Source organism: Aulonocara sp. 'chitande type north' Nkhata Bay, linkage group LG17 (genome assembly GCF_057382095.1).
Source record: "Aulonocara sp. 'chitande type north' Nkhata Bay isolate Kocher_YH1m ecotype deep benthic linkage group LG17, A_spYH_male_GT1.1, whole genome shotgun sequence".
Lineage (NCBI taxonomy): Eukaryota > Metazoa > Chordata > Actinopteri > Cichliformes > Cichlidae > Aulonocara > Aulonocara sp. 'chitande type north' Nkhata Bay.
This window is the reverse complement of record NC_141360.1, coordinates 6,438,559-6,465,688: the sequence shown is the minus strand read 5'-3', so window position 1 is coordinate 6,465,688 and position 27,130 is coordinate 6,438,559. Positions and strand designations below refer to the sequence as shown.

Genomic DNA, 27,130 nt, shown 5'->3' with positions numbered 1-27,130 from the left:
GCCTTCAATCTCGTTCTGGGCAGCGGCTCGTTTTGCGAGAGGGAGGGGAAACTGCCCGTCTGTCACTGGGAAATCCTGATCGCTACCCTCGGTCTCAGTTAGCGGGGAGTGAGCTGTGATAGAGGCGCGCAGGTCTTCAGAAAGGATTAAATTCAACTGAATGAAGCGCACACGAAGTTCTTCGGCAGCGACGTAAGAACCCTTTCTCGTTATTACTAAAGCCGTGTCCGATCGTGTTTCTGCCTGTGACCTTTCACGCTCCTGTGCGGTCCTCTATTTTTCCACACAGAAGTGAGGAATAACTGCTGAGTTAACTCGCCCACTTCTGACAAACTGACAGCTTTAACGTTTTTTAGTGGCATGTGTTTCCCCCTCCGTCATTTCTGTACCTGCTGCCTGATAATAAATGCCTTTTATTACTTTTCTCTTAGATTGTGATTTCTGGGCATCATCTCTAACTTTTCTCTTAGTTTCTCTTAATTTCTCACTTTTTTTCACTTGAACTTTTTATGATATGCTTGTTCCAGAGCACATTTTTCTGTAAAGTGTCTAAGAATGGAATAGCCAAACGTTTTAAACTTGTTGTGATGCAGCTTGGCAGAAACTATGTTCCTGCTTTTGTGGCTGCTGATGGGAAGGAGGGGAGGAAACAAGCCCCTGCGCGCCTCTGTGCAAAGCAGCTTCAGTCAGGGTGTGAGTCAGACATGGATGAATAGCTGGCGAGGTGGAGTCCCTGGAGGACACGGATAGGAGTCCTGCAAGTGGAAAATAGTTTCAGATGCTCGTCTTGATCTAAATTGTTTCCAAAGAAGGGGGGGGGGGGGGGGGGGGGCAACAGTGCTCAGAGTAGGAAGAAGGGCATGAATAACAGCCCTGAGTTGCTCAGTTCCACCTGCAGATGATGATGATGAGTGAGCATCACTTTATTGACAGCTGAGCTTTTTCTCTGCTGCACATGTTTGGTTGCACGCTGGGCAAAGGTAGGATTATTTGAACACATTCACGTCTTTTTCCGACGCCGTGGGTGTGTATTTATGCACGATTTATTTATCCTGTTTTAAGATGGTGCAACAGCTGATCACATGGAATTCATTACTTTATTGTTTTTGGAAGAATCTTTTTGTGATTTTGAGATTTTGATTGGTTCTTGGTAGGCCTGCGTACTTTAACGAATCAGTACACTGTGATATGGTAGAGGAGTTTGTTTACACCGTGACTGCGATCCTATTAACATCTGTGATTAATCTGAAGTCTTTGTAGGAGGTGTTGCAAATCAGCGAGAATCGTGTCAGTGTTGAATTCTTCTGTGCGACGGAGTGTGATGCAGGTATTAAATGCATGGCACATTCCTATTTCACTATTTTGTCCATAGAAGTTTCTCAACATATGTTAACATCCTGGCTCCAAATTCCACATGCTGTAACATGGATGCAAGCAGGGAATCCTTGTTTTCCATCTCACATGCAAATGACTGTGGGTGAGAAATCTGTCTCTACAACATTTAAGCCTTCAAGTGTTTCATGACCCTGCCATGAGCACTGTTTTTATAATAACTGAGATACACTATATGCAGTCTTACTCCCACCATAGCTTTTGTGAACTGAGTTACCTTTTTCCCCGTAAGTTAAGAAAATAAAAAATTGCTAAAAAAAAAAAAGGAAATGCACAGCATAAGTTGTTGGATTGGATTAACATTAAAAATTTTGGAGTTTTTTGGGGGAAATTTTAGTTAAATACAGTAATATCGTCATAAAGGATTCCTGTTAGGTTAACGTGAAACTGAAACCTTTGTGATGATTCTTTCAGTAATTATACTGAAGTGATAACAATGCTTTGCATAACAGACTTTCCCCAAAGCTGTTCCAAGAATCACATGAAGGTGATGGCAGGTGTATACGTGCCTTTAAATAGATGAGATGCTTCCTCTACTGATGTTTCTGCTTTACATGAATTCATTGAATCCTTTATGGTCTGTTTCCACCAGATAACAAACCTGTCGGCCAGTTTGCTCTTATTTTAGTATTTAGTATTTTAGTATTTAGTATTTAGTATTTATTTATTTATTGTCATTGTCAAGAACAATGAAATTGCGTTTGGGGCTTCCATACAACCCAAAAAAAAGAAGAAAATAATAAATACCCCTTAAAACCCAAGTGTACATATTTAACCCAGTGTGACTCCAATGCAATAAGACAATCCTTAACAATAATGTTCGTAGAAATTCAGACAAAGACCTGAGAAACATGACAAAATACAACAATGCAACCCATTCAATATTATTGTACTGTGAGATATGATATCAGATATGATAGTTATCTATTTAAGAAAGAGGGGGGGGGGGGGGGCAGGAGGGGGAAGAGAATAAAGATATGATGCACCAATGCAGACCAGTTCATTGCTATTAAGAAGTTGGATATGGTTATTGTCCGTGAGAGGGGGGCAGAGAGTTCAGGAGCCTCACAGCCTGTGGATACAGGCTGTTGGCCAGTCTGGATGTTCTGGCCTGTATAGACCTGTACCTTCTCCCTGAGGGCAGCAGATGGAAAAGGTGGCGCGCAGGGTGATGTTGGTCCCGCAGGATACTGTGCACCCTCCTCAGACAGCGAGTGGGGAAGATATTACTGATCTCTGGCAGACTTGTTCCAATAATTCTGCCAGCTTCTTTCACCACCCGCTGGAGTGCTTGCTGATCGGCCTTGGTGCAGCTGGGGAACCACACTAGAAATCCATACGTCAGAACGCTGCTGATGGCACAGTTGTAGAAGTTCAACATCAGAGATCTGGGAATGTGTGCGCTCCGCAGTCTCCTCAGGTAGTAGAGGCGCTGTTGGGCCTTCCGTACAACTGAGGTGATATGGTTGCCCCAGGACAGGTCCTCGGTCACAGTTACCCCCAAGAATTTAAAACTGCTCACCCTCTCCACCGCCTCACTGCCAATGAAGAGAGGCAGATGGTTGTTATGACCCCTCTTCCGGAAATCTACAATGATCTCCTTGGTCTTTTTGGTGTTTAAGACCAAGTTATTGTTGTGGCACCATGACTCTAGTTGTTGCACCTCTGTCCTATAGTTTGTCTCATCATTGTTGGATATAAGTCCGAGCACTGTAGTGTCATCTGCAAACTTAACAATGAGATTGGACGCGCAGGAGGAAATACAGTCATGGGTGAAGAGAGTGTATAGCAGAGGGCTCAGAACACACCCCTGAGGGGCACCGGTGTTGACCACAAGGGTGGAAGAGGTGTTCTTACCCACTCTGACACTCTGTCTACGGTTAGTGAGGAAGTCCACAATCCAGTTGCACAGAGAGGAGTTAAGTCCCAGTTGGTGGAGTTTGGGACGGAGTTTGTATGGCCGGATGGTATTAAAAGCCGAGCTGTAGTCTACAAAGAGGAGCCGTGCATAGGTGTTCCTGTGTTCCAAGTGCTTCAGTAATGTGTGCAGCACTGTGGCGATCGCATCCTCGGTTGACCGGTTCTCCCTGTATGCAAACTGGTGCGAGTCCAGGGATGGTGGAAAAGCAGCTCTGATGTGTTTAATGACCAGTCTCTCCAGGCATTTGGCGGGAATGGGGGTGAGTGCCACAGGTCTGAAATCGTTCAGACATGTGACATTTGACTGTTTTGGGATGGGAATGATGGTTGCTGCTTTGAAACAGGATGGTACCAGTGAACAGGACAACGAGGTGTTATATATAGAGGTGAAGACGTCCGCCAGGTCCGCAGCACAGTCTTTTAGCACCCGGCCCAGCACTCCATCCGGCCCGGCCGCCTTCCTGGTGTTAATGCTCCGGAACACACGCCTCAGCTCATGAGTGCTCAGGACCGGAGCAGGGTCGGTTGAGGGGAGAGGGGACAGGACAGGGTCGGTGTTCTCCCTGTCAAAACGGGCATAAAAGAGATTTAGATCCTCAGCCAGAGTAGAACTGTCGGCTGAGGGTGATGGTGTTCTTCTTTTGTAGTCCGTGATAGCCCTGATGCCCTCCCAGACCTGCCTTGGGTTTGTGTTGTTCTCAAACCTGGCCTCGATACGCCTCCTGTGCTGCTGCTTGGCAGTCTTGATGCCTCTTCTCAGGTTGGCCCTGGCAGCACTGTATGCCTCCTGGTCCCCGGATTTGAAAGCGTTGTTCCTTGTTCGAATAAGTTGTTGAACTCCGTGTGTCATCCAGGGTGGATTATTAGGGAACACACGGAATCGTTTCCAAGTTGTTACATTGTCCACACAGAAACAGATGTAGTCCAAGACAGTGGAGGTGTAACTGTCCAATGCGACACGATTGTCAGTGTCCTGCACCTTGAATACATCCCAGTCTGTGCAGTGGAAACAGTCCTGAAGCATCGGAATAGCATCCTGCGGCCATGTTCTCACGGTTTTGGTTGTAATCCCAGTGCTCTTGATCTTTTCAGTGGATCCTTACAAATTTGGCCACAGATTGGCTTGCTAATGATTGGTGTATTAGAATAGAATAGAATTCAACTTTATTGTCATTGCACATGTCACAAGTACAAGGCAACGAAATGCAGTTTGCATCCATCCAGAAGTGCTGGATGTATTGTACAGAAGTGCTGTAAGTATTACACTCAGACCAAACGCACAGTGCCTGCTGTGCATCTGTGGTGTTGTTTTTCACCAGGACGCTGTGTGTCTGGGGTTGGTGTATCACTGAATTAAAAGATTGTATTCATTTACTGCCTCGCTGCTCTTGTTTGGCACAGAAACAAGCAGAAGTGGAAAGCTTCACGATGATGGTCGATGGAAAAAAAATAAACAGAAAACATCTGAATTTGATTATATTTCTGTTAGAGAGAAAAGAAAAGAAAGCAAATTGCCTATTTTTATCTAACATCTATATTCACGACGTCTAGTGAACAGTTACATGGGCAAAATACAGAAAAGATCTCCCTGTAATATTCATTCCTCCTGCCTGGTGTGTTTCATGAATGAAAAGCAGTTGAGTGTGAGGCGGGAGAGAGGGAGGTGCTCATATCAGCGAGAGACCTTTTTTTTTTTTTTAATAGAAAAATTGCATTTAGAATCTCCTTGGCTCTGCCTTTTGCAAAGACTTTTAATTGTCACTATTTATTCAGGTCACGACAAAGTCCTGACTCACAGTCCCTTTGGAGATCCAAGCACCTTAAACAGCTGTGTCTCTTTTTTCTGTCCTCAGTGAGATTCACCACAGCCAAAGCCTATGTGGTCCATGCTCTCGTGATGACCGCTACAATGTAAGTATTACTGTCTGTTCTCTAATCTTCTGTTCGTGGGGTGTTGAAAAGAGCTCGCTGCATATGCAGAAGTAGCAACACTAGTTTTTGATTTTGTATCCACAAACTTGTAGTCTGACGATCTCAAACATAAGACCCGGGGGCAAGAATTTGGCCACTGGACAGCTTTGAAAAATGTGAAGAAGAGAAAGAATTTTGGACAGTCTTATAATTTTTATTGCTTTTCCTACTAATAAAAAAATGACTCCCATGAACATTCATACTACACCAAAGTAATTAAGTAATAGAAAACAATTAAATGACATAAAACTTCTACTGTGGAAGATTTCAGCTTTATTCAGTGGGTCCAAAGTGGAGAAAAAAGCTACCAGAACATTTCTGTAATTTTACACGTTTATTTCTTACAATTTAAGTCCAAAGAACAATACTTATAGATTAACTACAGTATGTAGAAAAACAGAGAAATTCTCTTATAATTGCATTAAAAAAACCTTCTAAGATCTTTGGAGGATTAAATGTGCTGTTAAACTTCTTTTCTCTGACAGAAATTTGAGTTTCACTGGTCCTGCGTTTCACTGGTCCAAATGAGTCAGAGATCCCTTTTTGCACAGTAAAAATTTCGTACCTCACAGACAGACATAAACATTGGCTTATTTTTTTAAATTATGTGTTTATTTGCCTTCTGAAAGCTTTGTGAGATGAACACTTTAGAAACTGTATGAGTTTTTCAGAGACTCCATGAGAAAGTGTCTTGTTGGAGCAGCTCATGGTTACATATGTTGCAACTTGGAGCAAGTTAAAGTAAATGTGAGCTACCTTCAACCTGTCCTCAGGCACCAACCTCTTGGCACTTAAATGGTATTAAGCGGTTGTGAACTGTCATTGTCTTGTGTTGTAACAGCCCAGGTTTTTATGTCAGATGATTACGTCTGCAGAGAAGTCGGTCCAGTTCTTCCAGTGCCCTTCCTGCAGAAAACTGGAATGCATTCCTTCTACTCCCACTGCTTTCCCATATCTGTTCTTGAAAAACCTTTTTAGATTGAGTGATAGTAATCAATCAGTGACTCATAAAACACTGAGTTTTGCACAACCTTACTTTGTTTTCATGCTAAATGAAAATCTATCCTTCAGCATTTTCTTTTTTCTCTCCATCGCTCCATCTTCCTATTTCTTATTCCTGCTTTGTTTCCCTACAGGGTTCAGTCTGTAATGCTGACAGGCCTTGTGTCTGTGTTCCTGGTCTCCTACGGTGAGTTCCACCTCCAGCACATCATCTTTGACCTCCCAGCTTGTAAGCTTAACCTCTTCTAGCCTTTAAATAGTTTTTCTCCTTTAAATAAACAGTGCTTCTCATGTGTGGTGTGCGTAGAACAAAAAAAGTTTACTTTTTTTAGTTTACTGAAAGATTAATTTAAGAAAGTGTTTATTTTAGAGAAAGTATATGCTCCAAACACTTCAAAGACACACACGTCACCACGTGTCTTTTATCAATCTCGCACACTAAATTTGTACACCATCCGTGGATGTGTTTCTACTTAAGATGCACATCCACATCAGTAAGAGGCTGTAAAAATTGATTTTTTGAGATTTTGGCAGAAAGATTTTGGTCTTTTAAAGACGCTACACATATAACGGCGTATTTACACCATTGAGCCCTGCTCTCAAAAACTGATATAGATGCAACACTGTCTGTGAAGCTGGATTTAGAAAAATAAGTGCTTAAAATTAAAGTTTTAGCTTGTTTAATGCCATCTTCTCTCATTACGAACGTGAGGCAATGTGGTTGGTTGGTTGGTTGCAGCTAATAGACTTACATTAGCTTATGTTAGGTAACTACTGACTTTGTCGCTATATTTAGCGAGTTTTCAGACCCCCTTAGCGACTTTTCTTCTAAAAACCGACTAGCGACAAATCTGGCGACTTTTTCTGGTGTTATTGGAGACTTATTTATGACGACTTTTTGACGTGAAAGTGCAGGTTGCTCTTAAGACACCTATGCGTCCAAACAGCAAATGAAACGCGCACGAGCAAAGCCGCCGCTCCCGCACTAACTGTAACGCAGTCAATTCTTCTTTTACTGTTATGCTGTTTTGTGGATCACAAGGTTTAAAATTACTTATAAACACACACACACACACACACACACACACACACACACACACACACAAAGTAACTCCACCAGAGTGCCTATTCCGGGTCACTTTTGCACAGGTCCAAGCCCGGATAAAGGAGAACGGTTGGAATTGTGACATTAAAAAACAATAATTGCTAAAATAAATTTAATTTGTAGTTCTAAATAAATTCTAAATGCATTTAACACATGCTTTACTCACTTTATGTCTCGTTCCACGTTGTTATTTCTCTCTTCAACAACTTAGGTTACAATTATATTAGCATGACCAATTATGCAAATTAGGCGATGACATCATTTAGCGACTTCTAGCAACTTTTAGGACACCCAATAGCGATTTTCCTTACTTAGGAGTTGGCAACACTGATCTGTTGTTTGGCTAGCTACACTCAGACGGGAAAGTCCACCTGTTAGCTAATGTTTGTCAGTTTTTGAGAGCAGGGCTCAATGGTGTAAATTAGCCTTTATATATGTAGCGTTTCATGTCCTCTTTAAATCAAGATGTAATTAATTTTCTATAGACATAATGTCTGGGATGCTCACATGAATGGCAGAGTTGGTTATGTAGCCTCTTACACAGAGGTCCAGTTTTATCTTTATGTAATCTGATCAAATTAATACGTGTGAAGAATGGCCAAGCAAGAAGTGTGGAAGAATTATTTATGTATACAGTGCTTTTCATAAACACGAGTACAAGTAGCACACAAATCAAAAGAATAAAATCTGTCGGTCATATTTATCAGTAAACAGAATTGTCTTTAGCAGACTTACTTGAGTCTTATCTGAGGCGCTATTATTTTTATCTTTTCAATTATTGCTCGTAATTTCTGCTTATGTCAGTTTTGAGTAAATCCCTATTTATTGCATTACGCTTACTCTTTCTTTCTAAGAAAGGCTTCTTGCTTCTCTCTCCTTTCGCCTTTGTCACTGAGACACAAACACAGACTGTCATCACATTCGGCAGATGTTCAGCATCCAACTTCCATGAAAGAGCCGTTGCTATTGCACAACATTTTAGGGAACAGAAACAGTCAAAAGAAGCAAATGTTCCAGATAGCTTTGACCTTAAGTAGGCTGTCACTTTAATGAGATATAAAATAAAACATATTTTGCCTTTAAATTAAAAAAAAAGTAAAAATTGTAATACACAGTAAAGGTCTTGTTAAAAATCTGCTCGTGTGTCATCCCCACTTAATTTTATTGCCTCCCTGTGAGCAGGTGCTCAGAGTTTGAAGCCCGAGGATGGAGCCTCTCTGCGTTCAGGTGCCGGGGACCTCCCGTGGCAAGATGAGCTGTGCTGTGAGTCACCTTCAGCCCACCTTGGTGTGGAGGGAGGCAGCGCAAATTCACCAGAAGCAAACCTCTCCCAATCAAATCTCCCACACAGTCCCGGCTGCACTTTTAAGAGCTCGAGAATTGATTCACATCATCCCCGATCCTCTGGCGGTAAGAGTTTAGCGCCAACATGTTTCATAACACATACATTAGGCCTTAATACAAAGTGTCTGTCATTGTTGTGTGTAGATACTCATCTGTGTGATCACTGAATCACGTCCAGGTCCAAACGGGTCTACTCAAAACGTGAATGAGATCATTTCATTTCTGTACGTTGACATACTGAAATCTAAATTATGGTCGTCAGGTTTTTGCAAAACCTCTAAAAAGTGTATTTTTTTATTTTGCGTTGATGCAGAAATTAACATCTGATGAAAAACTATTGTGTACTTATGTTGCTCCCACTTTCCTGTCAGTGTGGCTGATGAGTCAGTGTTCATAAGGTTTATCTCACTAGGATTTCGTGTGTTTTTATTCTTTTTTTTTGCAAGGAGAAAAAATACTCAGCACATAGGATTCATAATTATAAAATCCCCTCTCTGTGTTGTATGGATCTGAAAGTACACGGGGAATGGTGCAGAGAATTTGTTTATTTGCACTGATCTATTAGGTGCTGTGTTGTGTAAGGGCTTCCAGCGAATTTTAAATCTCGAGATTCTTTATGATGCCTAACAATCAGGAGTGATTCACCTTCTGTAAAACACTGGAGCTAGACGAGATCAGGTAGGTGGTTTGATCCCTGGCACCTGTCAAAGTGTCCTTGGGCAGGATATACACTCCCAAAACGAACCCTTATTTACACTGGTAAAAAAACAGAAAAACAACTGTGTATGATAAGAAGAGCGTGCTGTTTTAACGGATTAATGTAGCATAAAGTGCAAAGTAGGTGTCGAAAATTAAGAATTGGGTGCATTTTATTTACAGACACAAACAGCACGCACTTATGCCTCTTTCATTCATGTTTTTCCACTGCTTTCAGCAGCCAGACGTTTCCCACAGTGATGGGAAACTGATAAAACCGATCATTTGCCTATATATGTAAAGCCTGTACGTGCAGTAAATAGATTTGATGGTCTGTTCTATTTCTGATTGTGGCATGAAAGCTAACTGTATTTCAGAACTTTTACTTGAGCAAAGAGCCCAAGGTTGTTCATGCAGCTAAGGATTTCAGTGCTAGAGAGGGTTTGTTCCTTTTTACCAGGCTGGAGGAGGCCTCTCCCCAGACTGCCACTCAGTCTCAGGCTTCTTCTAAGAATATTAAACCAGGCTGTTTTCTTAGAAGCCTTCATTTGGAGGTCTGCCAACAGTCTCCTAACATGCAAATGTAATTTCGTTTCAGGCACCTGTTTGGACATCCTCTGCAGAATTGATGGAAACTGGCAAAATTTAATCTGCGATCTTCGGTCTCGTGGTCAGCCGTCCGACAGTCTTATGGCAGTCAGCTTACGGCGGCAGTTGTGAGTGTGAAGCGGCTCTCGTTAATGGCTGCGTTTTGCCTGTTGAGTGTGTGTGAATGAGTGATTGTGTGTGCCTTTGTGTGTTTTAGTCTGATTGGCGATGTCTCAACTGCTCACTGGGGGGTTAAGTGTTTATCTTACTGGCTCCAGGCTTGTACTGTGGTAGGCTAATGCGATTAGGTTAGCACTGACCTAACAGGCACTTGAGAATTTTACTCAATGGTTTCCCCCTCAAGTCTGATTTATTAGCTGTTTTGACATTTTTTTGAGCACTTAAAGTACTTTTTCTCCAAGTCAACAAAGATATAAGAAAATGTAACAAAAGATATAACACAACAGTGAATTGAATAGTGAAATGTCACTCAAATGCACCACGCTGAAACATGATAATCTAACATACCAAGAAATGCCAGAACTTTCTGACTGAACTGTTTTACCATCTGTTTACAGATTTCAGCAAGATGGTGACTATCCCGCATCTGAAAATCCCGTTGTTTGTGAGGCGCAGGATTCCTTCATGTGCTCACTCACTCTTGACCCAACAACAAGCTTTGTCGCCATGGTAACTGTCAGCATCTCTGATGCCGTGGCTCCACCAGTTCTGCTCAGAGTTCCTGCCCGACCTGGTGAGAAAGCCATGATTCATAGCGGGAGTCACACTAATTAAAGTAATAATTTCAGCTAATAAGTTTACCTTGTAAGACAGTGACATCCAGGTATTTGGTCATTTTTCTGGTGTTTTATATGTGTGACCACACTGTTTTAAGTGTATTACGGTTACCAATCAAAGAAGCAAGTTCCCAAACAGTCTTCTTTTTTTCCACACATGAAAGGTCCTAAGAATACATTTAGTCTATGTAATGCCGAACCTCTCATTGGTTAATTCTCCATTCTGACGTCCAACCTTAACATGATGGACAGATAAGGAGAAAGACCTTTCTATAGCTGCACCGTGACCGGAATACAGCTAAAAGCGTGTGTGTGCAGCCGAGCTGTGAGATCTCCGCAGTAACAGACAAGCACTTTGCATGCTGAGTTTGTTCAACCAGACCGCTTAGATGAAACGGCACGGAGCAGAAAAGAAACTGAGTAGTAACAGTCAGGCTTTTGCTGTCTTTTCACTGCACCGCTGCAGTTTTATCCTTTTGGTTCATTTAATTGAACTTCAGTGATCTTGAAACCAAACTTGTATTATTCATGTCTTGTAAAAATAGAGCCCCCTTAATGAGGTGTCGATTTTGCATTTTCTCAGCCAAAACTCTAGGTTTGAGGCTCTCCATTTGGCGTATATGTATTTACAATGTGTTATATATTGTTTGCATCATGTAAATGGCTAAAGTGGCTGTTGCCTTTTTGTGTTTTCTCTGTATTCTTGGAAAAAGAAAACACTTTGTGGATTCAGTTTATTCAGACTCAACTGAGTTATAAGAAGCACCAGGAACTGGCACTCGAGGCTATTTCCTGTTACCTGCACTGTGTGAACTGTCATTAAGCAATGGTGCTGCAGTTGTTGTCATATTAGGGAGGGCGTAACTGTTTCCTGATCTCGATTTATGTACATGTGCAAATTAGGCTTTGTGATGAGGAGTAGAAGCACTTCATGTTCCTAATGGCGGAGTAGTGTGGGAGCAGAACGATTTGGCTGTTACTCATAATGTTTATTGATCTCTTCTCGCCCCGTGGGCATTTTTGTGGTTTTATGAGACTTAATTATCTCAGGTTGTTTGTGTCATAGTTGAACATGTGAAATGGGGCTTTGTTATCAGGCCTGCTCCACCTGTCTGATGTTTGTCTGGGTCCACGCTGCTGAGAAACCCGCCTGAAACAAGCAGCTTTTTGTACAGTAGTGTACGTTATGTGATTTATAGATTATTAGTAGCATGCTTTGATGACATTTTACTGTTAGACTAAAGTGTAAAGTGAACTTGCCTTTTATGCCTGGTTGAGAAAGTAAATTGCATTCAGCTTCATTTATTTCATTTTAATAATTCAGAATTGGAGCTATCATTAGATTTGCATGGCTCTAGTGGCATACTGTCAGAGTGACAGTAAATAACAAACAGTACCAGAAGGAGGCTTTTGGCCTTGTTTTCTTTTTATGGGCCATGAGCTAAATCGGGTTGTCTGGTTGTAACCTGTGATGATGCACTCTGACAGCACTGCAGAGTAGTTTTATGAATTTGTCAGATGTGCTGTATATTGATGGTGTTGTGAAGCTTACGTTGCTGTAATCTTTTTCTCCAGAGAAACCTAGTCCTCCAGGCAACCTGTCACACACTCAGACCATCGAGGCAGAGCTGATCGTGCTCTGGGATGACCCGGCCGACTTTGACGCTGGTCCACTGAGATATGAAGTCCGATACTCCTCTGGCACCACTCACCCGGCCTGGCAGGTAAATACTAACTATTTATACTTAGAAGATTATATAAGAGGTGGAGAGTTCTACTAAGAATTTGCCGTCAATTAACAGGATTTCCTGTTTTTTTTTCTTCATACCTTTGCATGTAAAATGTCAGCTAATATTTGAAGCCTGGTTGTTCACCACAAGTCCCCCAGGTTAATCTACTGAGTGTTTTTGCTTGGATCATATCGGCTTTAAAAAAAAATTCTTGATTCATAGTGATTGTTATAAATCACATATAAATGGTAAAAATAAAATGGCCTGTATTTGTATAGCACTTTTCTAGTCCCTAAGGACCCCAAAGCGCTTTACACAACCTGTCATCCACCCATTCACACACACATTCACACACTGGTGATGGCAGCTACATTGTAGCCACAGCTGCCCTGGGGCGCACTGACAGAGGCGAGGCTGCCGGACACTGGCGCCACCGGGCCCTCTGACCACCACCAGTAGGCAACGGGTGAAGTGCCTTGCCCAAGGACACAACGACCGAGACTGTCCAATGACTTTCCCTCTCTGCTTTGGGCACTCTGCCAAGCTAAGATTTCACAATCTGCTTGAATAACATCAGTGTACTCTTAGGCATGTTTTTTTTCCTGCTTCATTTCACAATTAAAATAGATTCTTCATCAAATGCATCATGCTTCATAACGATAATAATCAGCTGCTGCATGTAGAAACAGTCCAGTTCCAGTTGCAGTTCCAGTTAAGAGGACTCTAAACAAAAGCAGCAGCCATGCTGTGACGATGGATTTGACTTAGTCATCACTCCAAGTGGACAACACCCAGCAGTCTGTGGGTACATGTGTGCATGTTCTTCAGTATTCCTTATCTGTCTCCAGGTGGTGTCTGCGCCTGGAGAGCCCAGAGTGTCTTTGGATCTGAAGCCCAAACTAAACTACACCGTTCAGGTCCGCTGCTCCGGCCCGGAAGAGCCTCCACTGTGGAGTGAATGGAGTGAACCTCACCACATCCGCCTGGATAGTAAGAGCTGCTTCCTCACAGCAGAACCTTAGGAGATGATTCATGGGACCAGCTTCTTATCTCTCTAGAATTGTTTGAAAATCACATATAGTCACTGTATTCATCAGTTGATCCGGTACTCCATTTCATATAAGAACATATAAGAAGGAAGTGTAAGAAGTTAGTAAGTGTAAGATTCATCAGGGAGTAAAGGATAATATAAGTATAAAATGATCTTTTTTTTGCAGTGAGCCTAACATTTTAAACCTGTCCTGGTGGCTGTGGGTCAACTCACATTTCTCTGAGAGGCTCATTCAGATAGGGTCAAGCACTGAGCGCAGTTATGTCCAATCCAAGCTCATTAGACTGAGTCACTGAAAAACTCATATGAGTATTTCATCAGAGGTCATTCTCCAGGTTAATGATCAGCATTAAGAGCTCATAAAAGGGATTATTTACTGTATAGTCTTTTTATTTGATCACCTGTAACAAAAACAAGAAAAACTAAAAATTAAGTTTTAATTTATTAGGCAAAATAACAAACTGAACCTATCAGATATCCTAATCAAATAAAGTTAATAGTGCACTTTACAGTTTTTGGACAGCAACAATAATTATATTTCAACATAAAAAATATTGATTTAGGTAAATACAAGTGTTAACATGGGATTGCTTCGGTAAAAACACTGAGTGTTGGTCTAATAAATCTGTCAAGCACTGTCTGTATCATTAGTGCATGCAAAACATTTTTTAAGTTATTCAACTCAAATCACAACAACAGTTGCATCAAGGTGCTGTATGTTGTAGGTAAAGACTCTACAGTAATATGAATTATGAAACTGAAAGTTGAAAAACAAGAGCAAGAACTGAGACATAACAATTGTTTGCATGAACTAAAATCAGAAGCCTTCATGTCAGCTGATCAGTGACTCATACTAAACTTGGGCTAATTGATTCCAAAAGCTTTACACAGCACAAGTGACGGCGTCTTGTTGTATTGTCACAGCAGACATATTTGTGATGTTTTTCCTAGATAATAGATACTGTTACCCAAAGACTGCCCATGTACTGTGTGTCAGTGGTACAGTAGTGTGTGTCATGGGGTTAAAAGTTTGTGAGACTCAGCAGCTCTGAGTAATCCCGCTAAAACGAGCCACACAGTCGTCCTTGTAAAACAGCAGTAATTTCGATGATGTGAGGTGTCTTGGCTTGAAGGGTGACTCAGAAACTTCTGGCTAAAACGATGCCAGAACAGAAGAACACGCCGCAGACGTCCTGCTGAAGCATTCACAAAAGTTACATTTTGAGTGAGTCAGTGCTCCTCACAGAAGTTTCAGGTGGCTGTGTGACAGGAGTCGGATAGCTCCCCTCTCGTTCTTTTAATGGCAAACTTTGACAAAGTTTTCATAATTCCATAGAAAGGTTTGTTTTTTTCTTTTGTAAAGGTCTACGTGACAACTGTGGGTGAATGAGAATGAGTCATGTGTTTGATTTGTTTGAGGGTCTTTGTTTTTGTCATCTGAGTGACATCCATTTGGCTTTGTGTCTTTTGTAAAAGGCTTTTCAAAGTATAAAAAGTTAAAAATGAGATTTCTTCTTTGAGGCAGTAAACATAACATAAAATGACGTGTTTTTTTTTCTTTCCTGCGTGCAGCGGTGAGCTACATCCCCAAGAAAGTGGTGGCTAGACCCAGGGAGAACGTAACAGTATACTGTGTATTCAACGACCACAGAATGAATGCCAGCATGGCCGTGTGGAAGCTCAACTTCCAACCGCTGCCTCCACCCACCCTGTACCACCCAGTCAACCAGTGGGTAAGAAGTACAAAAAAAACCCCTCTCCCTGCAGAGGTTTTTGTGATGCTCGGAACATTTCTGTGGGCCTATTTTTAAAAGAAATACAGCCTCCAGTACAGTAAATATTTTTGTTGACCCAAACCAGGTGAGCAAGATCACATTGCATCCTTCAGAGAATCAAATGTATGACCTCCTGAGGTGTACCGAAGAGTGGAGCATCCCTTACAGCCAGATCTATGTGGAAGGTGAGCTTTGTTGGACCAGTAAAAACAAGTCTAAGTGTTATCCAATGTATTTCTCTTCCCTATTTTATAGCGAAAGTCAGTTTCTTATGTTTTAAAGTTGCTTGAAATCCATGTCCCTTCAGTGTTCATTTGACAAAGCAGAGCGGCGACTTGTGAAAGCACAACAGCGTGAACCAGAATAACCTCAGTGTGCAGGGGCTAGCTCAGGTGATGTGTTTGTGACTGTCACCCAAATTAAATTTGTTTTTCTTTGTGTGTTTCAGGAGCTGACATTGATATAAAGTGTGTAACCAACGGGGACATTGACGCCATGGACTGCAGTTGGACTCACAAACAGCCGGATAAGCTCAGATTTCAATCCAAGTAAAGCACCTTTTCCAATCCAGTTGATATTTCCGGAGTGTTTATGTTTCTTAAAAGATGCTGCATTGCTCATAAAACTTTTGTGTGATGAAAAGCTGGAAGTTACTATACACACACACACACACACACACACACGCACGCACGCACGCACGCACGCACACACACACACACACACACACACACACACACACACACACACACACACACACAGTGTACCAGGACACCAGGTTCACTGAACACACCCTCGACCTGTGTGTTTAGCACTAGAGAAGCAATATCAGGAAGTTTATTTCAACAGTGGAATGTAAGTGTGAGTCGTTAGTATTATACAATACAATAGACTACAATAGTAAGTCTCCTCTCTTTAAAACCAGTGTGGCCTGACACGATTATGCAAGCTCGTTTTAACTGACTGATGTACTGCAGATGTAAGTTGTATTAAAGATGACGAGAACATCTTATTTCATGTTTCAGATCAGATTTTTTTTTTCTCAGACTTCAACTATTCTAGTTGTCACCAGTTCTTTAGTCTTGGTAAAGTTGTGTTTAATATTTTAATCTTTTTTTTTCCTTGAAGTAACAAATCTATGACATCACATTGGTGCATTACTGGTCCTGGAGAGACAGTCGTTATGATGTGCAAGAACAGCTCATGTGGAGACAAAAAAAGAACACGACTTCATCTGTGTCTTTTTGTTTTTAATGTCAGGTGGGCCGACCTGCCATGTGACGAGATGGAGGAGAGGGAGAGAGCGGGTGAGAATCTGGGGGAGATGAGTCCTGCCTGCATGGAGGGCAGGCAGAAAACCTGCACCATCCACCCTCTGAGGATGAACTGCTATAAACTCTGGCTGGAGTTGCCATCGCAACTGGGTCCCATCAGGTCCAAACCGGTCTACCTGTCACCTGTAGATCACGGTGAGAAAGAAGGATTCATTTTAATTAAAGAGCTCCAGGCTTATTAGATGTTCTTCAGCAGCACCGTTACTCCAGGTTTACCACAAAGAAACCGAACTTCTGTCTTTCCTGCAGTGAAGCCTCACGCACCCGCTAATGTGAAGGCAGTGAGCCACAGCAGTGGGGTCCTGGAGGTGACCTGGCAGGCTCCGCCTTTGCCAGTCGATGGTCTCCAGTGTCAGTTTCAGTACTACTCGCCATCCACCGTGAGCCCCCAGCCAAAGTGGAAGGTGAGCTTATCGCACAGTTTAGCAACCACACGCTGTGACTGAATGCTTGGTGTGGTGGGTTCACAAATCAATGATTCAAAAAAGCCTCTAAAGTTTGGAATGAATGATATTTCTACAATGATATGATACTGGATGATTGTCAGAACTCTACTGCTGTTAGCTTCCTGTGAAACACCCAGAATAAAATATGCCAAATGAAATATTTCTTTAAATGATACAGGATGCTCTGATATAACCTCAGCTTGTGTGTCTCTTATGAGATCAAACTGCAGTCCTCTGACTGAAAAATTCTCCTGGATTTGGACAAACGCTCTCATTTGTGTTCTCATCTCAAAATTTGCTCGAAATACCAAAAATATAAAGAAATCATTTTCTGTCTTTTCATAAAATAAGGAGGCTAGACAAATGTTCGCTCTGTACTGCGCAGAGCGAACATTTTCCATTAGGAATGCGTGTTGTTTCTTTAATGAGCTCCAAAAATGTCCGCAGCTTCAGGATCCTGTGCGGGTTCTGTGGGCAGAGGTCGCCGTGCCAGATATGTGCCGCGTATACGTGGTTCAAGTGCGCTGCAAGCACACCAACGGCACCGGCTACTGGAGCGACTGGAGCGAGTCTGTCTACTCCACTCCGCAAAACAGCAGAGGTAAAACATGTTATCGAAACAGCAGCGGTGGCAGCCTTGACTTCTGATATGAATGTTCGTTTCCAGTCGCATCTGACCATGTGATTTCTACTCTAATGGACATGGCGCACACAAATGCCATCTCCTAGCAGAGAAATACAAAAGTAAAGGCTGCGAGTGGATGTAATGTTTGCTAATTGATCTCCTCAGCTCCTGAACGTGGCCCTGATTTCTGGAGAATACGTCAAGATGATCCACACGGAAACCAGTCTAACATCACGCTGCTGTTTGAGGTACATACATTACAGTATTCAGCTTTTTTTTATTAAGAGTTAGGTGCAGTGATATTCTTCTTGTCTGCAGGTCCCTCTAAAAACACAAAAAGATGCTAAACGAGTATTTTCTCTGTGGCTAAACCTGATTTTTATTTATTTTTATTCCTCTGTGGGGTGAAGCTTACTATTTGATCAAATGCTATAAGAAAACACTTCAATAAAGCACACTATTCCCTATTAGGTTATTTATTAGTATCGGGAGAAATCTCTGTGCCTGATTGACTAGGGTGATAATCACTTATTGGATAGCTGTGGTCTTTGGGTATCAGTATCCAATAATGAGGAAGAAGCCATATGAACATGACCCAGAAATGTTGCTGTCTGCATTGAGGCAAAGTGGAAACTGTTCTGCGGTCAGACAAAAGTCAAATTTAATATATATTGACGTGAAGAAATATAATGCAATCTGGCCCTTGAAGTTACTTTTTCTGTTAGGGAGGATTTGTTTGCTGTTGAGGTCAATGTTAAAATAAGTTCTTTAAAAAGCCAAAAATGATTTCATATGAAGGCAATACGAGCAGAGAGTACAAACGTGCTGAGTTTGGCTCTGTTAGTTCAGTGAGATAGTCAAAAACGAATGTGAACACTTACGTCTGCATTTTTATTTTGTTAAATACGAACGTGTCCGGATACAAAGAGAGGACCAATGTGTTTATTTGGTTATTTAATAAAAGGCTTCAGTTCAAATCTGCCTTCGCCTTTGCAGTTTTGTCGTGTTATGCAATATTTGAAATGAAAAAGCAACAACAAACAAACCACTACATTTTCAGAAATATTTGTGGGCGTTTTCTTGTTGGGGTTTTTTGTACTGCTTAAGTGGTCCTCACATGAGATGACAGTGCCAGCAGAGGCCCACAGCTCATTTAAGTTTGAGACCCCTGCTATAGACTGTCAGCAGCTCTATCAGACAGGAACTGGGACATTCCTCTCCCAAAGTCAAGCAGCTGGTCTCCCAGAAGTTCCCAGATATGCATAGTGTTGGTAAAATAACTACACGTGTTAACCATCTTTTGTATGATGCAAAGCTATTCAAGGCCACTATTTAGAATATTCTTATGAATAAAGTTCAGTAGGAACTACTAAGCTTTGGCCATATTGACCCTTGTTTTCAATGCTTAAATGTTCTCAATTTGTTTTGTAGAATTTCCCACCTTCTGGGAATTCCTATTGTGTGGATGGATTTATAGTCCAGCGTCGGTCCTCAAGCGGATCTGTGCTGAGGGAGAAGATCGAGCTGACGTCCTCCTACAGCTTCGAGTGGAACCAGGAGCTCCAGACTGTGACTGTGGAAGCCTACAATAGTTTGGGGACCTCCACAGACAACATAAACATGACACTGGAGAGACAGCCCAAAGGTGAGTGAGTGAGAATATAACAGGACGTGTGACCAGTCACACACTCAGTGAATTTATTCTATTAGGCGATGTTCTTGTCACTCTAGCCTGAGGCTGTTCTTAATCAATCAATCAATAATATCCCTCATCATCCTCATTATATTAGTATTCCAAAAGAAGCTCAGTGTGATCATGCTGGAGGCTGTCAAGTTTTAGATAAAGAATAAAATAAATCACATAAGCCATATATTGATATAATATCTTTAAATCAATCCAGGATTTCATCAAGAGACAGGCAGTTTTAACAATCTCAGGCTTCACATTCCTCTGAAAATATAAACCTTAGCTGAGATCAAAAGTGTTCTTGAACACTGAAAAATGTACAGGCTCACAAAAGCAAGGGCAAGATTCTTAGCAAACAGTCCATGAACCTTTCATCAGTTCTTACAGATTTATGGACACTCAAACGTGCACAGACACAGGTGCAGATTTACAGGAAAGAAAAGAACAAGGTGGTCAGTGGTGTCCATTCATGGCAAAATACTTACTGGAAACATCATTTTTGCCAGCGCTTTAATAATCACCAAGGCTTGTATGTTGAGATTTTGACAAGCCCAAGATGAACTCATGTTTCTGTATGTGTTTATTTGCCAGTGTGCTTCTGCCCCAGCCTCATAACACATGCTCGAAATATTTGGCCTTAAAGCAGAGGCCACAAACATCCATTTAGTTTAAGACTACATCTAAAATAATTATTTCCGGGAGCTCATAAGAGCCATGATACCGACATCCATTAGTTCTAGTGCAGTGAGTGCTAAGAGTAATCGGAACATAGGAAACAAGGCTGATGTCTAGTGTGTGTGTGTGTGTGTGTGTGTGTGTGTGCGTGCGTGCGTGTTTGTGTAACATTTTTCTCTTCCTTTAATCATGATTCAGAGAATAACTGTCAGAATAAATTAATTGTCCATAAAGCTGGACTGTTTTCATGATTTGATTATTAGAGAAGAGTTTTATTAGCAGCAACCTGAAGACGAGAGCACAGCAAATTTGTGGTAAATCATTGAGCACCTGACTTAGAAATCTCCTTTGGTGGAGTTCCACACAGAGCAAAAGGACTAACAAGCATCAAGTGGATATGCATTTGTATTTCCACGCCAGTTTTCTTCTGCCCACAAACTTGAATTAAACAGGTTTTACTCGGAAAATTCTTTAAATTTATAAGCGCTTTCACTTTATTCTGGTTGCAGTGAGTTACAGCAGCATAATCAAGCTGGCATAACAAATCTCACACTGAATAAGAACTGTCGAAAACTCTCTAGCAATTAAAAAGTCAAGTCGTGTAGGTTAGGACGACTTAAATTTGCACACAGCAAAAAAGGAAGATCAGTGGTTCCCACATTTCAGCTCCGAGATTATTCCACAAAACACTTTTCCAAAAGGTGGAAAGGCGCTTAATTGAATTGGTCTTTGCTGAAAAAACATACATCTAATTTTAGTTTGCTTGTATGTTTGGTGTAATTGGAAGTGAAATGAATTTTATTTGTTGTTTTTCTTCTTTTCTTGGTGGCTGATTTTTGAAAGCATTGTAAATACATTTCCCTGCAGGAACAATTAAATGACACATCGACCACTTTGAAATTAAGAGACTCTTTTCTGTCAGTTATGCTGTTTCACTTTCCTCTATCATTAAAAAATCTCTGTAAAATATTCAAATTCAAATATTCAGATTCAGATTCTGGGGGTAACTAAAATTGCTTTGGCTCAGTTTTTCACAGCTGTTTGCAAGAGTCTTTTTTTCTTTTAACGTTTAATGTGTAGTGAGATTAGTGCACATTCGTGCTCCTGTCAGCAGCAACTTTAAATAAATAGTCATGATTACACACGTGCACGTGCTAGCATCACTGTCCTGAATGCTCCTTAAGTTGGTAGCTGAAGCTCAGTGAGCGTTATTCAGCCTTCGATGTTGACAGATGAGAGAAAAGAAAAGAAAAGCAAAGAAAAGCCACTGTGAATGTCGAGGTCATCTGACCCTGGATGAATTCAGTTGTTTCTTTCTGCACTGCAGGTCGCTGCGTGCGTTCATTCCACGTGTTGCTTATCAACAGCACATGTGTGTCACTGTCATGGAGCCTGTTGGAGAACAGCTTGGTGCCTCTGTTCATGGTGGTCGAGTGGTTGCCACACAAGCAGCAGGACTCTGGGCCAAGAGCAGAGACGTGGGCCAGACTGCACTACACTGATCACCCCGTCTATCTGAGAGGTAGTACATTCTCTTCTTTGTTAGTTGCACTGTTATTTCAGAGTCTGGTTATGTTAAGGTAAACTAAGCTGTAACAATTTACATTTATCCCATCAGGTGATTTTTTTGCCTCAGAGGAGTACGGCTTTTTCTTGTACCCTGTGTTTGCTGAGGGAGAAGGGGAGCCGATTTACACTTTAGGTATGCTCACTGCGCACGGGTTGTGTCATCTGCAGCACTAAAGGATGACAAAATGCCTCTTGTTGTTCTCGCAGTTAAAGCTCTCATGTGTGTTACAGCCACCAGAGGAGATCCTGAGGCCTACATGATGCTGATGATCATCTCCTTTCTTTTCATCATCCTGTTTGTCACCCTGGTTCTCTCCCAAAACCAGTAAGAGCTATTCCAGAAAAATGTATTTACAAACTGACACAAATGTGTAAGAGGGTAAAGCGATAAAACATTCAGACTTTTTGCAAAAAAACCTCTCTGGCCATTTTTCAGTGATGTGACTCAGGAACAGGAGAGACTGTGACACTAATCTTTAGCGCTCACCAATCAAAAGTCGTCAATTAGTAAATTACATTTGTCTGGACAGGCCTGGATGTACTGTAAACTGTAGCTTGCCTGGTTTGTGGAGGTACACAGCCAGAACATGATAATTCTAGGGTTCACCGTTTGATCTTGTAAAACTAACCCTGAATATACACGATTAGTTTTTTTTATCCGAACAGACACCTGTAAGAAATGATATATGATAGTAATTTCTATGGTGCAGTCTAATTAAGGGCACAGAGACACTGACCATGAAAAATTAGTGGTGTGACATTTAACAGGTCACCAGGGTGTAATTACACTTGATGTTGGCTGATAAAAGGTAGAAAAATTAGAGCCGAGAGAGGAAGGGGAAAGGAGCGTTTAGGCATCAAATGTCTAACATGAATATCTGCTACATTTCCAGGATGAGAAAGATTGTATGGAAGGATGTTCCCAATCCAAGGAAGTGTTCATGGGCTAAAGGAATAGACTTCAAAAAGGTATGAAATGTACACTGTGAATGTCATTGTTGACTCATCCGTTTACTAACCCTAAAATCTTAACATCTAGGTCATACTAGCCCTAAAGAACAACATCATGTGAAAGAAGCTAATTTGCACTGTTTTCAAATAAAAATAGAGAATTTTGATCAGTGTTTCAATCTGCATGCTGGAAAATGGCTAAGGTATCTTAGTGTAAGTCGGAGAAAGTCTGACTCTGACAGATGCTGTTACCTGCCAACACGATCGCTTATTAACATGATCTTATTTTCTTAAAGAGCGAGTGGAACCTCACATATACCTTTTGTTAAATTACAAGTGTTTTACAAGTGTTACAATTACAAGTGATTGTTTTTAACTTTAGATTTTGTGTCAATTAAAAAGAGACCAGAGATATCTCAGCCAAAAAAGAATTATTCAAAAAAGTGCCGCACAAAGGTTGGAGGTTAATCGAGAAAATCACTCTGCAGAGGCACACACATGCAAAGGTGATTTGTGATTAGACACAGGCAGGGACGCGATACAAGCAGAACTAATGAAGATGTGGCAGAAAATCGCAAAGGAGACAAAAACAAAGACAGGAAGTAAATACAAAAAGAGACACATGAGACAGGAAACCATCAAAGTAAACAGGCAGTAGTCAAAAGACACAAAACACTGATAACGGGGACAGGAAACACTTGAAAACAATCATAATAACAGAAAGATAGAGAGAAAAGAAATGAAGGAAATAAAAAAAGACGAGAAAGCAGAAACTAAAAACAATAAAATACCAGGAAAAGGAGCAAGAGCACTGAAATGAATCGATTTAAAAACACTTACCATGCAAGTTCTTCAGTAGTTCCTGTCTATCTTGATAAATAAAGAGGCAGAAGCACGATGACTTTGTAGCTACCTGTGGACAACATGTTTGTCATGCATGTTTGTCGCCATCTGTAGGTTATTAATGCTTGTGAGCGGTTTGCTACCCTCAGGGATCAGTACAGCAAGAAAATATGCATTTAGTCTCTTCTTAACGGTCTTTTCCATCATAAGTGGATTCTCTGCAGTGTTTTCTCGTGGCCATATGCTTCATTATTCATCAGCTCTGAAACTTTCTCCAGGTGGACACCTTTGACTATCTGTTCCGACCTCAGGAAGGTCTGCCGGTCTGGCCGCTGCTCATGCCCTCTGAGAACATCTCCCAGGTCATTATAGTGGACAAAGTTCTGACTACGGCCCTGATCCAAAACCCACTTCCAGACCCTGCAGATGCCTTAGCTGGCTCCCATTCGCCTAGGTTTGACCTGAATGTCGATCAGTTCATGGAGAATGAGACTCTCCCTGTTGAGGGTCCTTCTTCAGCTGTTCTGGATATGTTAACTACTTCAAGCCCAAGAGCAGATGATCTGCAGCCAGCTGATCCCTCAGTGGACCAACATCCAGGTAGCACCGACAACTCTGGGCAGTCTTCAGTCACTTACACCGCTGTTCTGGTCTCCAATCCCGGTCAGGACCAGCAGCCCCCCATTCATCTGCCTTACAAGGATGGTAGTGATAACAGCTCAAGCGATGAGGGAAATTTCTCTGCCAACAACTCTGACATTTCGGGATCTTTTCCCGGTGGCCTCTGGGAGCTGGAAAGCTGTCGTGGTTTGGAGATGGATGACCCGAGGCGCTCCTGCTCGAACAACTCTGTGGAGGAGCTTTCTCAAACATCAGATCAAGAAGACGAGCATGGCGTGAGACGGGAGAAGGACTTGTATTATCTAGGAATGGACTACCCAGCAGAGGATGAGGAGAGTGAGAAAGACGACGAGCAGAGTGAAGACGAAGAAGCCAAAGTGGAGCTGCTTAAAAGTACTCCTTTGAACAGAGGGCACTGTTCCGTGGAGTTGCATCCTTTGCTCAGTCAAGATAACCCGAGCGAGCCCGGGATCCTGCCGTCACCGTCGACGTGTGGCTTCGCCATGCCATACCTGCCTCAGTTCAGAACTGCTACGTGCACAGTGCAACACACACAACTTGAACCCAGCTGTGATTAACGTGTGCACCATTAAATCCATAATGTGACGCATCAGCATTTGCCAAAGCTGATTTGCATCTGTTCCTTTGGGCATAATGAGGTGTGAGGCCAGAAAAAGTAAAAAAAAAAAAAAGAATTACCTCAAGCTTTGTATGATTGCAAGTTAATGTTCATCAATGCTGCTATTGTGTGCTGTTGGAAAAGACATCAGGAGGGCACAAGCCTCAGGAGAAGGCATTTCTTTCTTTTTTTGTTGGGCATTAAAACCCAGATTTTACTGTGTCATACTGCAACTGTGCCGTATCTGTGGCTGATGTTAAAAAAAGTAGAGCTACAGGCAAGGCTGCGCAAGCAGCATACCGGTCTTTGAGAAGAAAGGAAAAAAGAGGTCTTACAATAGGCGTACAACCGATTACGCACAGGTGGTCATACCATACATGCTCAGAATCAAAGGGTGCTCTTTGTGCCTACGTTTGCACTCCCATATTACAGAAAACCATTCTTTTCATTCTCACTACTGATTCCTTTTTGCTACATTCACAGAAAGATTAAAGAGTTTCACAGAGAATGGAAAAAAAAAAACAAGGAAGCGAGAGAGAAAAAAGGCTCATCATCTGCATATTTTCAGCTTTCTTGGCACACATTTGAGTGTAAAGTAAAAGCAACGCTTGGATGTTGCTTCAAAGCTATTGGTGTGACTAAATGAGAACAGCTGAAGGTGGTGAATTACTGCAGGCAACGCTTTTGGACACTTCATGTACTGCAGTGTAGCTTTTGTATCAACATCTGCATGGACTATCTCAGCCATCAAACCATCAAGCCTTTTTGCACTTTGTGCTTTAACGTGTTTAAGAGTTTGTTCCAGTATGTGAGAAACGTGGCGTCTATTTTTGTGCTATAGTTTTGCTTGACAACTTAACTGGACAGCTTCTTTATTCTGTAAGAAAATGAAAAAGATTAAAGAAGGAGAATCCTGAGGATGTTTAAATTGAAAAGTAATGAAAATATAAAAATATGATTGACAGAAATTGTTGTTCTAAATGGAGAATGTTGTCTATTTTTCATGGTGAAATAAAGTATTTATTGTAAGTGTGTTTTTTTTTTGTATCACAGGGACTGTTATAAGGTTCACACTGCATGGAAATACAGATACAAAAATAAACTTTTCTTATCAATACGCAACACGCTAACACTGAACTGCAGTAATAGTCTGCCACCTTGTGGCTGGAACCAGTAAATACATTAAAATTTCATCAGGCTAAGGTTTGTGTGTCACTTCAGTCAAATATATAGGTAACTACCACACACAGTAAATTTCATAAATTAAATGTGATAACTTTTGTCAATATTTTAGCTGTTGAAAAAGGGTCTGTCTGCATAGTCATGTTACTTCTCCAGCCTGATTGCTGTATGCCCTCATATACACAATTTGAAGTTATTACTAGGTGTCTGATACACATTATTCAAATTTTTTAATGAAGGACAGTATTTGCTGATCAATTCATTCAATACCTTCCTCATATTCAAAATATATAAGCCATACAGAGGGTTTTTATTGTCCAACATGATTACCTGATTCATTTAAAAAGAAATTGTATTTAGTCATCACGTTACAAACCAAAAAAGTCTCACTTGAAATGTATTTGTTTTCCCCTCTGCACAACACAGACAAGTCGATCTCTCCTTTCTTTAAACCACAGGAGCTGTTAACACAGACTGATCGTCTAATAAATAAAATGTAATAACCTGTAAAAAAAACAATGCAAAAAGTGCAAAAAACTGCACTAATGTGCACCATAATTAATCTGATGACCAAAAGCCTGAAAACAGCCTGAAGATTGAGGCAGGAGTCGTCAAATTCATGAAGAATCTGTTGTCAAGAAGGAGTATCGCGTAAATGCAGTTGCATCTTTCATCCACAAGGTGACAGAGAAGCACTGTGGAAGGAGCCCAGCGGGCTCCTACTTTAGTGATGTCAGGGAGGTTGTATCCTTAAAGGCCCTTTAAGCTTTTGTATTTCCCAAAGAAGGACATGGTGGTGAGAATGGCTGCTAGCTTTGGCAAGGAGATGCTTTTGAAAGCACAGAGGCCATGTCAGAATATGATAGAGTAACAGAACCACCAGATAGCGGAGAAACTGTGGATATGATTATGATTATCATATATGGTTATTTAGAAGTTTGCTCATTGTTCTATTCGCTGATCTGAAGCTACTGCAGGGCTTCAAAAAACTACATCCCACTTGTGATCAAACCGATCTGAAGTCAAATACAAACTACCAGAGTGATGCTATGTCTAGCCAGATGACCCAGATTCCCCAGAAGCCCCCCAGCATTGGACCTCAGTATCTGCTTCATGATGTGCAAACCAGCTGCTTTACAAAGGGGGTGTGAGACAAAACGGCCTGAAGGGAAAGTGCTGCATATGTGAACGTTCTGTGGTGCCCTGCTGA

The 27,130-nt window shown here is 41.4% G+C and overlaps 1 protein-coding gene across 1 annotated transcript; it reads left to right on the top strand.

Annotated features, from left to right (window-relative positions):
• Positions 1-25,767, top strand: lepr (leptin receptor). Its single transcript, XM_086268883.1, has 21 exons — positions 1-192; positions 5,166-5,223; positions 6,420-6,472; positions 8,573-8,800; positions 10,029-10,146; positions 10,597-10,772; positions 12,391-12,539; positions 13,394-13,535; positions 15,169-15,329; positions 15,457-15,556; positions 15,820-15,919; positions 16,629-16,837; positions 16,952-17,106; positions 17,596-17,749; positions 17,939-18,021; positions 19,205-19,418; positions 21,463-21,657; positions 21,754-21,837; positions 21,936-22,029; positions 22,598-22,673; positions 23,777-25,767. Exons 2-21 carry the CDS (start codon positions 5,210-5,212, stop codon positions 24,695-24,697), a joined length of 3,426 nt encoding a protein of 1,141 aa, XP_086125009.1. The 5' UTR covers positions 1-192; positions 5,166-5,209; the 3' UTR covers positions 24,698-25,767.
• The last annotated feature ends 1,363 nt before the right edge of the window (positions 25,768-27,130 follow it).

Coding starts and splice junctions, on each gene's coding strand:
- lepr (XM_086268883.1), top strand. Junction 13,536..15,168: donor TCACCACATCCGCCTGGATA/GTAAGAGCTGCT, acceptor TCCTGCGTGCAG/CGGTGAGCTACATCCCCAAG. Junction 15,557..15,819: donor CAGCCAGATCTATGTGGAAG/GTGAGCTTTGTT, acceptor TGTGTGTTTCAG/GAGCTGACATTGATATAAAG.